This window comes from Larimichthys crocea, chromosome XV (genome assembly GCF_000972845.2).
Source record: "Larimichthys crocea isolate SSNF chromosome XV, L_crocea_2.0, whole genome shotgun sequence".
Taxonomy (NCBI): domain Eukaryota; kingdom Metazoa; phylum Chordata; class Actinopteri; family Sciaenidae; genus Larimichthys; species Larimichthys crocea.
In genome coordinates, this window is record NC_040025.1 from 18,479,090 (window position 1) to 18,496,561 (window position 17,472).

The 17,472-nt window shown below is 39.6% G+C and overlaps 2 protein-coding genes across 4 annotated transcripts; one reads left to right on the forward strand and one right to left on the reverse strand.

Moving 5' to 3' along the window:
- Positions 1-5,030: 5,030 nt before the first annotated feature.
- Positions 5,031-10,073, reverse strand: tardbpa (TAR DNA binding protein a). 3 transcript variants are annotated; one of them, XR_002041567.2, is made up of 7 exons: positions 9,317-10,069; positions 8,297-8,460; positions 8,029-8,169; positions 7,547-7,717; positions 7,336-7,456; positions 6,434-6,580; positions 5,031-5,670 (listed from the first exon to the last, which is right to left on the reverse strand). XR_002041567.2 is itself a non-coding variant. In XM_019254181.2 (5 exons), exons 1-5 carry the CDS (start codon positions 9,555-9,557, stop codon positions 6,983-6,985), a joined length of 1,191 nt encoding a protein of 396 aa, XP_019109726.1. In that variant the 5' UTR covers positions 9,558-10,073; the 3' UTR covers positions 6,756-6,982. The 3 variants fall into 3 exon arrangements, 1 of the variants encoding a protein (XP_019109726.1); XR_002041568.2 differs by having other exon boundaries at positions 7,372-7,456; positions 9,317-10,068; XM_019254181.2 differs by lacking the exons at positions 5,031-5,670; positions 6,434-6,580 and having other exon boundaries at positions 6,756-7,456; positions 9,317-10,073.
- Positions 10,074-10,199: 126 nt separating this feature from the next.
- On the forward strand, positions 10,200-16,814 carry ciroz (ciliated left-right organizer protein containing ZP-N domains). The gene is made up of 12 exons (XM_019254443.2): positions 10,200-10,365; positions 11,216-11,331; positions 11,410-11,492; positions 11,572-11,673; positions 11,759-11,883; positions 11,973-12,116; positions 12,210-12,248; positions 12,367-12,504; positions 12,599-12,683; positions 13,476-13,672; positions 13,818-13,935; positions 15,154-16,814. Exons 2-12 carry the CDS (start codon positions 11,294-11,296, stop codon positions 15,648-15,650), a joined length of 1,566 nt encoding a protein of 521 aa, XP_019109988.2. The 5' UTR covers positions 10,200-10,365; positions 11,216-11,293; the 3' UTR covers positions 15,651-16,814.
- Positions 16,815-17,472: the final 658 nt, after the last annotated feature.

Sequence of the window (17,472 nt, forward strand, 5' to 3'; positions counted from 1 at the left end):
AAAATGATGGACCGGCCCCCTCAAAGTCTGGACCACAACCCCATAGAACAAATTTGGGGCGAGTTGGAAAATAAACTGGACAGATATATTGCACATTCAAAGGAAAGCATTTGGCTTGAGTTACAGAAGGCATGGGATAACATTAGTGTTGAAGTTCTCAGGAAATATATTGACACAGTGCCAGAGAGATGTGCTGCTTGTATATACAGTTGAAACCAGAAGTTTACATACACTGTATAAAAAGACACATATGCTATGTACCATATGTACCATTGCCTTTAAACTGTATGACTTGGGCCGAACGTTTTGGATATCCATTCACAAGCTTCTCACAATAGTTGGCAGGAATTTTGGCCCATTCCTCCTGACAGAACTGGAACCAAGTTTGTAGGCCGCCTTGCTCGCACATGCCTTTTCAGCTCTGCCCATAAATTTTAAATAGGATTGAGATCAGGGCTTTGTGATGGTCACAGCAAAACATTGACTTTGTTATCCTTAAGCCACTTTGTAACCAGTTTGGCAGTATGCTTCGGGTCATTGTCCATTTGGAAGACCCATTTGCGTCCAAGCTTTAACTTCCTGGCTGATGTCTTGAGATGTTGCTTCAGTATTTCCACATACTGTTCTTTCCTCATGATGCCATCTATTTTGTGAAGTGCACTAGTCCCTCCTGCAGCAAAACAACCCCACAACATGATGCTGCCACCCCCGTATTTCACAGTTGGGATGGTGTTCTCAGGCTTGCAAGCTTCCCCCTTTTTCCTCCAAACGTAACGATGGTCATTATGGCCAAACAGTTTGATTTTAGTTTCGTCAGACTACAGGACATGTCTCCAAAAATTAATGTCTTTGTCCCTGTGTGCATTTGCAAATTGTAATCTGGCTTTTTTATGTTTCTTTTGGAGTAATGGCTTCTTCCTGGCAGAGTGGCCTTTCAGCTCATGTCGGTACAGTACTCGTTTCACTGTGGATAATGACACACTCTTGCCAGCATCAGCCAACATCTTCACAAGGTCTTTTGCTTTTGTTCCTAGGTTGATATGCACATTTCAGACCAAAGCACGTTCATCTCTGGGACAGAGAACCAGTCTCCTTCCTGAGCGGTATGATGGCTGAACATTCCCATGGTGTTTATACTTGCGTATAATTGTTTGAACAGATGAATGTGGCGCCTTCAGGCATCTGGAAATTGCACCCAAGGATGAACCAGACTTGTGCAAGTCCACAATTCTCTTTCTGATATCTTGGCTGATTTCTTTTGACTTTCCCATGATGTTACACAAAGAAGCAGTGTGTTTCAGGTGTGCCTTAAAATACATCCACAGGTGTGTCTCTAATTAACTCAAATGTTGTCAATAAACCAGTCAGAAGCTTCCAAAGACATGACATCATCATCTGGGCTTTCCCAAATTGTTTAAAGGCATAGTAATCTTAGTGTACGTAAACTTCTGACTTTGAAGAAAGTAATAAAAAATCCTTCTCTCATTATTCTGCCATTTAGCAAATAGAAATAATTTTTGTAATCCTAGCGGACCTAGAACAGGAAAAGTGTCAGACAGTGAGAAAAAAAGAATATGTGTCTTTTTATACAGTGTATGTAAACTTCTGGTTTCAACTGTATGTACCTTGACAAGAAGAGGATATCCAGTCTTTAAGTTAAAAACACACATCCTCTTTGCCCCGTGACCTTTCCACTACATTTAACTGAAATCTGTAATCAGGGTTTTGATATATCTGACTAATAAACAGGACTGTAAACATGACCTTGGTGATGGGTTTACTGTATGCTGAACCATTTCATGTGTTATCCTGACAGTCATTGTCCAGCAGGTGGCTCAAAGATCCTGGCACATGTTTCTTTATGCACAGTGATAATTCATTAGAATTCAACTAAAATCTTGTGTTAATACAACAGCGACACATTGACAGCTTTGGTCACATTAAGGTAAGAGGGGTGGAATAACTTAAAGACTCATTAATGCAGAAAAAAATACAATTACAATACAAAATACAATCAATTAACCCCTTCATGAATTTCTTAACCTGAAGGATGCTGTAGTATTGGATTAAATTACGTTTCAAGAATAAAAAAAACAACACCACAGTCTTAAGATTACAAACAGTTAGTAATTTCTGTATCCTGGTGTAGTCCTGTCTCAGTATATAGTACGATACAAAGTCTATATAATGTTTGGTACACAGTAGCAGCAGTAGATGGAAATAGTTGAAGCTGAGATGTATCCTGCATAAAGAGAAGTACTTCCGGGTCATAAAATGATTCAAACAACAGAAAAAGAAAGAAAATTTTGTTCTTCAAGCTGAATGTTAATTTGTTTCATCTGGCATTTCCTCAATATTAATCTTTTTTTTAAATGTGCAACAGTGGATAGTTTTATGCCTGAGGCTTCTAACACTCATTAAGATGAAACCTGAAGTTTAAGGAGGAAATCAACCTGTGCTGAGGGGTCATGAGCAGGTAATGCTTCATGAGGTGCTTTGTCAACCTGTAAGTGTTAAGGTGTTGACCATGAGCCTCAGTGTCCGTGATCCACATGCAGATGAACTATTGTTGTATGTCATTCTTCATATTTACTATCATTCCTACACTTGTTGTCTAGTAGAGTCATAAAAGGCCCCAAAAAACTCTGTAATACTTGGATTGATAAAAAGGTAAACTCTGGTTAGTAACCTCACAGTGATGAAGGTCAGTTTAGGCAAGGATTAGGTTCTGGTGGAGCAAATTTTATGAAACCAAAATGGAATAACACATTTTGACACTTGTTTGTCTGTTGTACTGGGCAAGAGCTGAAATAAACAGTGCTGCTTTCACCCCCACAGCCAGTGAGGGAGGTTGTATCTGACAGGAGTGTGTCACAGCTGCTGTTACACCTGCTGCTAAACAGAAAACAAAGCCTCACCTCCGTGCACCTGTGCTGTGATACCTCTGGTGATTGCCAGGTTGATGTTTATGTCAAGCTTCTATTCAAACCGTCGCGGGACGCTTCAAAGACCTCCTTGTTTCACACCTCATATCAGAGCTCTGATCCTGAAGGAGAACAAACAATATAAACACTGCCATTCAAACACTACAATGCATTTTAAACAGCCTGAACAGGCTGCTTCCCTATTAGACTGAGGTTCACCACTGTCTGTCCCTCTACCAAACTATTACTACTCTGTTATTTGTATTTGTCCCATTGGCTAATGAAAAATAAACATCTGTGTTCCTTTGCCTTTCTCTAATGGTTAATTAATCCATAGAACAGAACAGTCTCTACATTTAGAGGCCTTGTGTTCTTAATGAGGCCTGATGCCGAGCGAGGTTGCATTAGAGCACAAGAGGCTATTAGAGCTCAGTGAAGGCAGTGCAAGTGGAGGATGAGGCTGCTGAGTCATCTGCAGACTAAGCAGGCAGCAAGGCAACACCAGACAGGATGATGATGCATAATGAAGCAGGAGGAGGATGACTGGACAACAGATGCAATTGGAGATCATTGAGATCAATGACTTACTGGATTACTTCATGGAAATGAACATCATTCAACTAAATGACCATATGGTGGATGTCAAAACCCAACAATACTACCCACTGAACATTATTTAATTGAATATTGCAACAATAATATATAACTCCACACTGTGCTTACAAAATGTAGCATAGAAAGCTAAATATGGACATGACAAAACGTGTCAGGAGATTTGGTTGACCATACCTTGACACTTGTGAGAGAAGGCCTATAGTTTAGCTGTGTTGGTGTCTCTGCCTGTACTTTATGTGTCAACATACTTCAAAGATATGAAACAAAAGCTGAACTCGAGTTTGTCTTTCATTAGAAACTGCAGGAGCAGAGGAAGATGCAGCAGGGCTACAGTCTGGGTTCATGGACCCATGAACGTACCTCAGTGAGAAGGTGGCAGAGAAGACTCTCAGAAACCACAAAGCCTTCTGGGACAGACCCTCCTGCAAGAACAACTTCTGGAAGACTGCTAGTGGGAGTGGGAGAGAGCAGATCAATTCACTGTGTCCCCATGTTGACAGCAAGCTTTAATTGAACTGCAGCTGTGAGAGATGTTTGAGGCCCTACCTGCCTATTCAGTAACTTATCTCTGATGCAGGAAATGAGTGTCACAGCCTAGGAAATTTCAGTACCATTAGAGAGATTTGATTATTTTAGAGACCTGTACAACCTTTTCTGTTCAGTTCATTTCTTTTCTAATGACTAAAACTGATTACGACTTGATTATCTTAAGCAGCTCAGATTTAAAAGTCAAACTGTGTTTTACAGACGGTTCATTTGTTTCACCACAAAGTCTGTCCTTCAGACATTTAATTTGGTGAAATGAAAGAATGTACAGGCCTTATAAGCTGTTACTTTTAACTTTTTTTGGAGTTCAAATAATTTAATACTGAAAATGGGACTTCCCATTATTGACACTCTACAAAGACAACTCCTCTCAAAACCCCACTAGCAGGATGATGATCTGAACTCTTATTTTGTAAATTATTATCAAAAAGTGTTTCTCATAGTATCTGCAGTTAAAACATCCAGCAGGAATATATTTCAGGTTTGCATGTTCTACAAGCTTCTTCAGTTTTTGACTGGGTATCGTAAGGGTTTTTCTGCAGGAAGACTTTTTTGTTTTTTTACTATACAGGATTTTATTTATGTTCATAGAAAAAACTCCCACAGCCCTTTGCAATCTAAAGATTAACAGAGACACTACATCTCAATAAATAAAGGGTGACTTGAGCCTTGTGTCTCATAAGTTATCACAAAATGGCACATCAGCACCATCACCAGGCAGAACACTAAAACTATGCCTACCAACAGGGGAGCACTAATACTAAAAGTGCAAGACACCATTTAGCACATTTTACACCAAGGATCAAATTGGAGCTCGTAATTAAAATCAGCAGCAGTTAAAAAGGCATGAAAAAACTGTAAAAATAAGAGCTTGATGTGGAGCCCAGTTAGAAAAGAATACTTCAATTAATCTAGACTTTATCTACATTGAGAGACGACAGGTGATTAAAAACTCAAAACTTTTATTTTACACCGCAATACTAAAATAGTTCAATACAGAAAGTGTGAATTCCTGCTGGCATGTTCAATCAGTTGTTGAAGTCCCTTTGAAAATCACTCATAGCTTATACAGTCCAACCACCGTACAATCAAAGTAAACAAAACAAGAATATTGTTACATACTGCCTTATCGAAATTCTTTTTGATCACACTGAAAAGAAACCGACCAGTTAATACTTCCATAAGTTATCAGTGATGTTATGAGGACAAACAATGACAGAAATGCATGTGTCAAATTTAAGGCAGGCTTTGTTTCACAAGGTTGAAGAAAAAAAAAAAAAAAAAAAAAGATTTAGAAGTATGATCTCTGTCAAACTGCAGGTGTGACTTTGGTCGTATTTGTGACATTTGTAGGTATAAACAAATACCTCAGCCCAATTAAGTATGGTCCGCTCTATATTTCATTATGGGATGGTCCAAGGTTTCTTGCTAGTGAGGTGAAGAAGATCCTTTTCAGGATTAAGGCAGTCGTGCAGCAATTCCATTGTTGGTTTGTGCCGGCCCACCCAACAATGTCTTCAGCTTCTCCATAACTGACTCCAACCTGGATTCAGACGAAAACCTGGGTTGTCCATGTCCGAGGTCCCTATACATGTGAATTAAAGTGTTGGCAATTCAATTAATGTAAAGTCAAAAATAAGCCACTGTCAAGAGTTTATCATACCTAGTCAAATTCATTTTTATTTCAGAATTCCCTTTGATTCACAAAACATAGAAAATGCATTCGTAACCACTTCAAACACAAACTTTCAATGGGAACTTGTCAAACATTCACCACATCAACCTCTAAACTCACTTGCAAACTTCAACACACTTTCAGTGTTTTCCCCCATACAGACTTCAGCCCAAAGTCACATTTTCACACAGAGAGGGTGGTAACAGGAAGAAAATAAAGCACACAACCAGACACAGCATTCACATCAAATCAGACAGCAAGAAAAAAAGCTACAAAAGAATACAAATACTTATAGCACTTGACATTTCACTGTGTTTTTTAAAGAATTAAAGTTGGTAGAAAACGATGAGAGAAAGCAGAGACCATAGGGATCTCGAGACGCAATAAATGTCCTTGTGATGGCCATTAGGAACACACTCGTACTTGCTTCTTCCTCTCACACTCGCACAAAGCCACAGGTTCTTCTCAACTCTCGCAGGCATTTGTCTCTTTAAAAAAAAAAAAAAAAAAAAAAATGCACAAACAGTCCTTCTCACACGTGCTTCCTTGCTCTCCGTTCGCTCACTCTCACTCGGTCCAACACCAATCCCACTCATTGATCTCGAAAAGCGACAAGAGCAGACACGATTTCTATATCCATAAAAAGGGGAGAGGAAAAAAAGACAACACCCACCGTCTAACACAGTATATGCAGAGTGAAGCTGTGTTCTTTGATGACAAAGCATTTACACATGGGAAGAGGGGAATTGATACTGAGATCTGTCGAACATTGCTGCCAATGAGGCGCTTCCTCCCGGGAAATTGGGAAAGAGTTGGTGAACTGCAGAAGAGATTTTCATGAAGGCGTTTCCAAAAGACGTCAAACAAAAACAAACAAAAATATGCAATCAACTGCATACACATATATAATTATAGCAAGCCCATTTTACAGGTGGCTGAGGGGGCTCTCGAGATACTCGTGCATGGTCATAAATATTTCTTTTGCATGCACAGTGTAACATTTTCTCAAAAACAAAAAAGGGAGTGTGGCAGTTTCCACTAAAACTCTTCAATCATTCAATGCATGACTACGTAAATCAGTCACACGCAAGTATAAACTTTCTCCTTTAACGAAGTAAAAGGCAGTGTACTTTTAAATAATAGGAACATAAGATATAAGCAGTTCCCCCTGTAGGTATACTTACCATATTAACCTAATAGCAACAGAAAAGGTCAAAGCTATCTACATTCCCCAACTAGAAGACTTGGACTCCATAGAGTTGCCAAAGCCAGAGCTGAAGCCACTGCTGGAGGCGGTGTTAGTGCCTCCAGCCCAACCGAGGCTAGCTGAGCTGGGGCTACTGTAGCTAGTGCTGGCAGAGCTATAGGTCTGATCTCGGGTTGTAGTGGCCGTGCCTGCTGTCGTGGTCAGACCCTGCTGGTTAGCCAGCATACCCATCATTCCCCAACTGCTCTGCAGCGCTGCCTGGGCAGCAGCCACCATTGCCGGGTTAAGACCGAGAGCCCCAAAGTTAACCCCACCGCTACCACTGCCTAGCCCACCCCGATTACTGCCATAGCCCTGACTGAACCCACCAGCCCCAAACCGCCCTCGATCCATCATTTGCCTACTATTATTGTGTTTGGGCTCGGCATTGGAGATGTGCACGCTGACACCCTTGATGATCAAGTCCTCACCACACAGGGCTTGGGCAACCTGAGAAAGAAGTGAGGAGAAGATTATCACTTCAGTGGATATTACGCTACCAACTAATAAATAAAGTCTGCCGTTTATAGTGAATCTCACCTGGTCATCGGCAAATGTGACAAATGCAAACGCTCGGAAAGGTTTGGGGATAAAGACATCAGTGACTTCGCCATACTGCATGAAGTACTGCCTGAGTTCATCAGTTGTCATGTCCTCTGTGCAGCGGCCAACAAAGATTTTACGGCTCCGCATGGGCTCATCAGGACACGCCTGAGAGGACAAAGAGGAGACGGCAATAAATTAAGCAATCTACGTGATGTTTTAAAGCAGGGTTTCTGGTTATTTCAGAATGAGCTCCAACATCTAATAAACATTTGTGACCTACATGAAGTTTCTTTCTTTGTCACCAACACTGACGATCATGATTAAAGTGTAAGACTAAACCAAACTGTCTTAACGGCAGAAATGAAGACGACGACCAACATCTTATCAACTGGTCCCTGACGCAAAGACAATCCTAATATATTTAAAATCATGAGGTTCTTGACTGTAATTTACACTAAAAACGGTGCCCACATTACCTTTGAATTGGGAAGCTTGCAGTCACACCATCGTCCATCAATCATGTGTCTCTGAGCAATCACTTTGGTTTGTGTCTCATAATCGGTGAACCGGACAAACCCAAACCCTTTTGAGTTGCCAGTCTTTGCATCTCTCTTGACCTGGAGACAATACAGATGAAACGAAAGCTTTATTAGCAACTTTAACTAAAAACAGAAACATAACACAATAACAAAAAACAAAAGGAGCGTTGACAAAAACATCCAGGGCCAGACGAGATGTCACTACCTGCACCATGATGACCTCCCCAAAGGTAGTGAAATAATCTTTCAGGTCTTGTTCTGTAGTTTTCCACGGCAGCCCAAGGACAATGAGATCTGATGTCTTCTGAAAGCCCCTTTTGATTTTCACAGCTGAGGCAGCATCTATTTCTTCCATCTTCCTTTTGTTATCTGTGAAGAAGAGACAGACGTGAGTAACATCTGGAAAAAGAGACAATCACATGTAAATACTCCATAAAATAGGGTTAAACACTGACACTCGCTTTCTGTTGGTGATGGACAGACATCAACATTTGTTCCTATATCTGGTTGTTGAACATCTTAATCCAAACACATGAGCATTAATACACTGCTACAGCTCTTCAGTGAAGGTTCTTCATGTTATTTTAAAACCCGGCTGCTGATGAGCCACGAGCACATGAGACAATGTAACTCTTGATGTTGGGAGATAAAGCCTGGCTCGTTTCGTGGTGTCTGAAGGGTCGAGGTCAGAGCTTTGTACAGTCTAGGTCTTCCACACCAAACTCAAAAAACACTTTTTTAAATGTAGCCGGCTTCGTGCACGGGGGCACTGTCATATTAAAAACAGGAACGTCTCTTAATGTGGCAAATTTATGACATACATCCAGCTGAAATGAATGCAGCATAACACAACAAGCAACACAAAAGTACTCATTCAATTTTGGAGGCATCTGTGGTGCTGTTGAATTGTTTTGCACTATACTGAGAGTTATCCCAATATTTTACATTTATAACCAAAGATTTGACTAAACATATTGTACATTTATTTACATCTTCTACTATTATTTCTATACTTGGTTGGCAATAAATAAGCTTTTGTGATTAGAAACACTTGGACAGGGCTGACAGGCAGCAGTGAGGACAAAGAATAAAGCATCATTAGATAGCATTAGCATTAGTTAGCTCGGTGTACCTAGGTGTTTACCTCATATTTTTGGGGAATAATATCACATATTATGAAAGATGGGAACAGTTCAAGTCACGTAGCACCCACCACCTGCCTCACCTTTGGGGTAATTGACCACATAGACCAAGTTGCCCCAGTCGTTCTCGGGTGCATGCAGGACACCCTCCACGAGCCGGACCCCCCTCATGCACTGGGACTCCAGGTTCCGGTACCGCAGCCCGCACGCCCCTGGAAACTGTGCCGCTACCGACGACAGCAGAACAGTGCCGTCGTCCTCCGAGGGGATCTCCATCGGCTCTTCGCTTTCATCCTCAGCCACACGAATGTACAACTCCGACATGGTCTCTGAAGGGGGAGGGGGGCTGAGCAGCTCTGGCCCGAGTGCAGTGAGCTGACGGAGCTCGGGTTACGGGTAAACACGATGCACACGAGTTAGCGGCGGCGATCCTGGCTGAAGTTACTTCAGTTAGCTGGGTGACGCAACTGTAATGCAAGGGCAGATAAACAAGCTGTGTGCTCACTCCCCGACAACTCTACAACAAGTCTCCAGCAGCTAAAAGGCTCGCGGTCATGGATGTGTGCTCTTCTCCGCTCGCGGCACGCGTAAACAAGTTAGCCCGCCAGCTAACGAGCTAGCAAACTCGAGACAGCCTGAAAAATGAATGACCACACAGTTTCGCGCTGTGTTCATTGACAACAGACACGCGAGGGCTCCTCTCGTCTACGGGCGCGTTGCCGGAAAACTTACGCAAATAGCAAAATCGACAAGCGACCTTATCCCTTGAAATTTAGACACGAAATGGTCAAACTAGGATAATCTGTGCAGCCGTGCGGGGCTCACCTCTGCAACCTCAGGCTAGCTAACAAAATGGCTGCGCCTCTTCAAGGGATGACATCATCTGGTTGGGAGGGCGCACTGTTAGTTTTTGTGGGGGTGCCAAAAGTTAAAGTTGAACACGTTTAAAGACTAGATTAGACTTTAGATCACCGGCCGTGGCTTAACTTGTCATAAAAATAGCGTAAACGGTATGTGGTTAACTTTATTCGTCGTGTCGTGTTTGAAAACTTGCAACTAGCAAAGTTTGAAGCTCCTTATTCACCCTTTGAAGTCGAGACATAACGGTTCACCTTAAAAGCCCAAACAAAAGGTGCGCACTGAGAAATAATATTAAAAATATAATTAATTATATTGTGTTTAATACACTGTATAAACACTGTATAAACACAACATGATTAATATAGATAGATTTTACACATTATATGAAATAAATATAACGTATTAATATATTTATATTAAATAAATATTATAATATATATTTATATAATATATGTATTTAATACTGTTGCCCATACAATTGGAATCAAATATATTTTTTTACCTCTTTACCTCATGAAATAATTGTGACAATGTGATTTATTCTTGATAGATAAAGTAGTACCTTTATCGATCAGTCTCTTTATGGTTTTCTCTCTGTAGTATATTAGTTTAGTTTATATTATATTCTATATTTTTGTCTTTTTATTTTACATTGACACACATATTTTGTACAAATTGTTCAAACCCTCGACTATTATTTATTTTTGCATACTAACTGATAAACATAAACTTTCTTATACTTTGCTATTACAAGAGTAAACTTGTATTATTCCTTATTGTTATCAACTTTATAACAATGCCTATAAGCTAAATTTTTATTTAAAATTTTAGTGGAGACCCCTACATTTCCAAAAAAAATATGTCAGGATACTGTGGCATGGCATGAGATCATTATTAAATTATTAAAGCTACTTAAGATGAAATAAATGAAGCAAACTGGGTTGAAATCATCAAAAATTATTTTATGAAGAAAGCCTTGACAAATTAGAGGCTCTACACCTACCTTAAACCCTTTTTGTCACACATACTGGAGACAGTGATCATTCTTTGTGACCTTTTTTGTCACTTGTTTTTAACGTGTCAAAGCAAACACACCTGTTTTGTTTTTTTCCCCTCCCCAGTGACATCATCCCTCTAACTGTACCTACAAATAGGTTAGGGTCAGAGCGCACACGGGTGTTGTCATCAGTGGAAGAGGCATGGGTCAGATAAGATTTGGCATCCTACTAAGAGCTATGTGAGTAGAATAAACTTGTACATAAAGTATTTTCACTGTTTTCCAAATATAAGCTAAATTTTGTATTCTTTTCTACAGTCTTTTACAGTGTTTTGTCACAAGGAATGTGTTTTCCATTCAGAAAAGAGAATGGATTGATGCCCCAACCACAACATTAACAGGTAAATCTACAATATGTGATGTCTGTGGGTGTTATCAGTGCTTTCTTGCATATGTGAAAGATTGTACTTGCATTTTCAGAAGGAGATGTGTCATGTTTTTCTGACTACATGGAGATGTGGATCCACAGTGTGAGGATTGAAGGGCTGGGAATCTGGCTTTCTGGGGCCTTACGCATCCATGGTAATTATTTCTCACACAAAAGAGAAACACTGAGCTTTTCTTATAAAAATGTGTCTCTTCTGAATCAATTTTTGCTTTCCACAAGTCAACCTTACATCTCTGGATCACCTAAACATCCAGCTGTCTGCCTGTGGATTCTCACTGCACAGAGACCCTGACAAGAACTTTATTTTTAGAGTCAGCTATACTGGATGTTTTGTCCAGCAAGAGGTATGTCAATCTTTTAAGACATAGCTGACGTTTGACCTTAGTGGTTAGTTTTATGATGACAATTCTCTGGTTGTATGTTGATTGCTCAGCAAGGCTACCATGTCCTGACACTGAATTTGGTGAAGAGGATCAGTCGTTTTGGAGGCAGACCTCACAGCGTCATGATGAAGTGTCCCGTGGTTTCTGTGCTGCCCAGCCGAGAGCAAATCCAGTGTGACCCAGAGTATATCCAGGTAACTGCTGCCTGGAGTTAATGATATGTACTAACAGTTTAACCAAGTATTTTGCTCATTTGTTAGTCTGATAAGATTTGTATCTGTCTTTAGGTTACCAGAAAAGTTCCCCATGGCAACTGGGATAACGAGGTACTAATTTAAATCATTCAAATGTGAACACACATCTTCGTATGTGTTAAGAAAAAAAAAACATGCAGAGGGGATCTGTCTGACTATGTTTTTGTGTTTGCATGTTTGTGCATTACAGTTGCATTGGTCTCTGTCTCTGAGCGATCACCTCATTGTAGCTCTGGAAGATGCTAGCCTGATCCAGATGAGCATTGACATGAGTGGACCAGACATTACAGTTCAAGGAAGGAGGAGGGATGTCTTGAGCCCTGTCAAAGTAAGAAACCTCACGCATCATACTGCCACCTAGTGACCATTGGTAGCATTACACCTGAAATTCACTGAATTATTTTGCTCTTTAAACAATGCAGGTAATGGAAAATGAAGGGGAATTCTTGGCTTTGAAGCTGGTTAGTGGTCAGTATGCCTACAGTATGGAAGCTACATGTCCAAAAGGTAGGAAGAAACAAATAAAATTGATTTGAAGAATCGGTACTGGAAGTTATTTCCTTTTTCACACCACAAGCTTTAACATGTGTTTCCCAGTCAGTGGTAGAAGACGTACTCCTTTACTTAAGTTAAAGAACAAATACAACGATGTAAACGTGACCTCATTATAAGTAAAAGCTCATCCAAACTCTTATGTCAAAGTACAGAAGTATTAACAGCAAAGTATACATAGAATATCTAAAGTAAAAGGTACTCTTTGCAGAAAAATGGTTAGATTTATATTGGTGCATTCTTTGTAAGCAGCATTTGACTGTTGCAGCCAGTCGAGGTGGAAATAAGTTTAACTACTTAAAATAAAATTAGGTAGTTCAGTGCACCTTCCAAATAATCAGACAATGAATCTGAGGAGGTCATGAGATTAGTATTGATGTTTGGAAAGAAAAGAAGTTCTGCCACATGAATTTGTATTGTTTCATAATTGTACCTCATTTGGGCCTTGAAGAGGTATTTAATTGCTCTTTTAAGGGTTCACAAGCGGAAAATTGTATTTTATAAGCTCAAATGTTTTATTATGTAAAATCTTAATCTGAAAAGTAGCTAGTAACATCTGTCAAGTAAATTTAGTGAAGGTAAAAGTGTAACATTTCGAAATGGAAATGAATAGTATAAAGTTGCATAAAATGGACATACTGTACATATATCTTAAAAATGCATTTCCAAATTGCTTGAGTAAATGTACTCGGTTACTTTGCACCACTGATCCCAGTAACACATTTTTATCTCTGATCTAAATTTCAGTGACCGTGTCCACAGCAGAGGAGACTGTATTGCATATTTTCAAACGACACATGGGTTTGACTAAGCGAGGCAGCTCTGACAATGAACCACTGACAGTCAGTAATGTTTCGGTGAACCAGACAGATAATTTCACTCTGCGTGAGACGAGTAAATTTGCGACACTGATCATCCCTACAGCCCAAATACTCCAGACCAAGGTTAGTGATGAAACAACAGGCAGTGCATTTTGTGTAATGCAGTTGGGCCAGTTTAAAATAAATATACTGCACAGTACTGTTATACTGTCTTTCCCCATAAGGATTCATTACAGTGTAAAACATCTAAACCAGGTTTGTTTTACAGGCCTGCGCAGACAGCAAACAACTCCTGCAGCCGTTCTACAGGGTGGATGTTGTGCTCACCTTCAAAGAGACAAATCACAAAATGCATTGGACCATGGAGAACGCACTGCCATGCACAGGTGAGTGTGCTGCTGATGAACACAGTAAAACTAAAGTGGTGATTAATTATTGGATGATATTTTGACCACTACCCATTGAAAGGCTTTTACTGTAGTCAGATCAGGCACTTGCTTTGTTGCTCAGTCAACCAATAACTTTATATAGCACCTTTCATACAATTTAAAATGAGGTAGTGAGGAAAATAAAACAGGGACAGACAGAAAGAAAGCTGAATAAGATTTAAAAAACAACAACACACACATTAAAAACAAAACAAAAAGAGAAATGAAACTTTGAGTTAAGATAAAAGACCAAATTAAACTGTATTATCTGTTGTGGTAGTTATCAACTATATAACAGCACTTATAAAACATCATCATTTGACCTTTATTTTACAACCTCCAGACTTGTTTTAGGACATCTAAAAATACTCTAAATAATGACATAAGTCACATTGTCTATGTTCCAAACTATCTGCGATGTCATAAAATCAACTTGGAAACGTAAACATGTTAAACTTGTTGTTGTTTAAAGGACTAGTGTGTACGATTTAGTGGCATCTAGTGGTGTAGTTGTGGATTGCAACCCTCTCTTTCACCCCCTCCTTCTTAGTGTGAAGAAGAATTTATGGTGGCCACAAAATGGGCAAAACACCAAAGTCGCTATCTAGATGCAGTTTGTCTGTTCTGGGCTACTGTAGAAACATGGTGGTTCTACATGGCAGATACCATGGAAGAGGACCTGTGGCATCTGTAGATATAAAAGCCTCACTCTGTAGTAACAGAAACATAACAGTTATTTCCAGGTCATTATACGTGAATGAAAACATAGTTCTGCATATTATATGACATTTCAGCCATATTCTGTAAATAGAGCCTGCTAAAACTTACACACTGGACCTTTAAGGTCAACACAAAAAAAACTTTGCCTTCAGCAGGTGAATGTGAAAACAACCTTATAGTACCTCACTCTGCACATACATCATTCTACACAGTGATGATCAAACATTTAAGAGAAGTAAATAAATTAAAATGGATAACTAACAAACAACATTTTTGGAATGGAGAAGATTTGTTAAATTGTGTAAAACATCCAAACCTGTTCATGTTACTCCTGCTAAAAATCCACATGATTATATCAAATATATAAATAAAAATGTAGCATGTGTATTATAAATATCACTTTTGGATGTTAATTAAATTCAGCTTTACTGAAATGACACAATCATGCCTCCACAGTCAGGCCTGCTGTGACACACTTCACATCCTCTCCTGCTCCAAAAACCACAGCTCTGTCCACGCTCAACTTTGGACATGAGAATTTAACTACAGAGGAGCCATCGTTGGACCGTTCTACCGTCCTTGTAGGGAAACGAAATGAGAGTACCTCATCAGAAGAGATGACTGCAGAGTTTTCCACAACTAAATCACCTCACACACAGATGGACAGTTTTAATCTGCCCATTGATGAGATATCTAAGAGTCAAAGTGGAAATTTGTCTTCTCTGTTTGAGGGTGACACTATTGCTTCTATTAATGCAACTGAAACAAGCTTTTTTGATTTTCTAAATGCAACCACAAACACATCAGCAGAGCCAAGTGTCCTTTTGTCATCAGCCTCAGCTGAAACAGTTTTATTCACAAAGGATCTACCTAAGCAAGAACAATTCAAGACAACCAGTAGGAATAAAGACCAGCAGAAACAGAAAAGACTGAAGTGGATTTGGGAGCACTAGAACCAAGACAAAATATGTGAAATCTATGATTATTAAATGTCAATTTATTTAGTTTTGTGTTTTCTAAGTCACACTGTGCTTCAAATGCAGTTTCAGTGCGATGACACCACTTGCTTTAAGCCCTTTTGATTCACTTGTTTAATTCTTCCTGGTGTCACATGTTACGTCTACATCTGTTTGCAGTCTTTAAAGGTGATGCTGTGGTCAGTCACCACTGTGAAGGTTGATTATACAAGCAGAAATACAGCCAGACCTCTGCCAGCCGTTGCCTGAGGGTGGACATTATCCAGACACAGACAAGCCAGGCGTTAAATAAACATGTCTGTACCCGAGCAGCAAAACAGGCTGATGTAGAGAAGACCCTGCAGTTGTTAGAACTGATGCCACCTTCTAGAGCGGCGTTGTGTTATAGAAAGTCATAATAAAGACCTGATTTTCAATGCCTGTGTGCTTGTTATGATGAATCTCAGACCTTCAGAAGTTTTATGTTTTTTATGTGAGACTGATGCTTTGTACACAGGTCTTTCTTTGTTCTATTAAAAAAACAAATTCATTTTCTGACTTTAAACATTATTTCAGCCACTGTAGAGCTTCTTCATGTAGTTTTACTGCAGTACACTGTACCAACAGCAGAGAGCACTCTTGAATGTGTTTTCAGTAAATTCCCCCAATGGGCGGCAGCCTGCCCGCAGATGCTCTTGTCCAAATGAACCAGTTTTACATGTTTTTGCAGTCGATGTATTTTCAGTCTTATTGACTTTTTGTCTGCGCTGTCTGTTGAGCTGTATGTGAATCATTAATTACCACAGAGTGATGCAAAATGCATAAGAACAGGAAGTTTAATTTGACATCTTTCTCAGTATAGTTGATTAGTTGCTTTAAATATGACCTCCTTAAATGTATTACATACACAAGCACAGGTGTGAACCAGATCAATCTGACTAAAATGACAAAAGAGGTCCCACTTTTGTTTCAACCATTTTTTTCCCCCCACCTTTGTTATTGTGACCTCCTGGTATGCACCAAAGCGTCTGTAAATGATAACAGTGCAGTGTTACGCAGTTACATGCATCATATACAATGGGCTGTGGGGCAGAAAATCTAAACTTCCTTGTGCCTTTGGTCCCCATCTGCTCAGTGAACTTATGAGCAGGAAATGGAATAAGTGGTGCAAAAAGCACGCCAACATCCTTGGTTCTTTCATGTGGCCTCTGTCGGTCATTACCCTATCTGTATCGACTGTTAACTGTCTTTACAAAGTTAAAAATCCCTTTCATGTTTCACTGTTTCTTTTTTGTTTTAATTTCAGTCAGAGCATATGGTTTGCACATCTGGGAGACGCTAAGCATGGTGGCACCCAACCCCCACGCACACTGCTTCTGTGAAGTGATCCATATATGGTCTTCATTGTTATTGCTCATAATCACTCATCATTATTATAAATAAGTCCTGTTTTGATTGGTCGATTTCAGCTTTTGCTGTGTTAAGATGGTCAATATTGCAGAGTTTTGAAAACATCATGGAAGTATTTTTTTCACTCTGTCCTGCAGATGAATTTGCTACCGGGGACACATGATCAGTTGGTGTAGGTGTCATCTTTTTTTTAAAACAAGGAACACTCTGTGGAAACGTTTACTCTAAGTTCTCATGTGAACTACTTGTTTCCCCTCTGAAGTCATGTGCAGGTAAGCACCACAATGCTGTAAAAAATATTAAATATTTTGTTATCAGATCAAAGTGGCCTTACAACAAGGCGACAAACTGTACAGTTTGTTTCATCTGACCACAAACAAGCAATCACATCAAATCAGGAAATTTGATA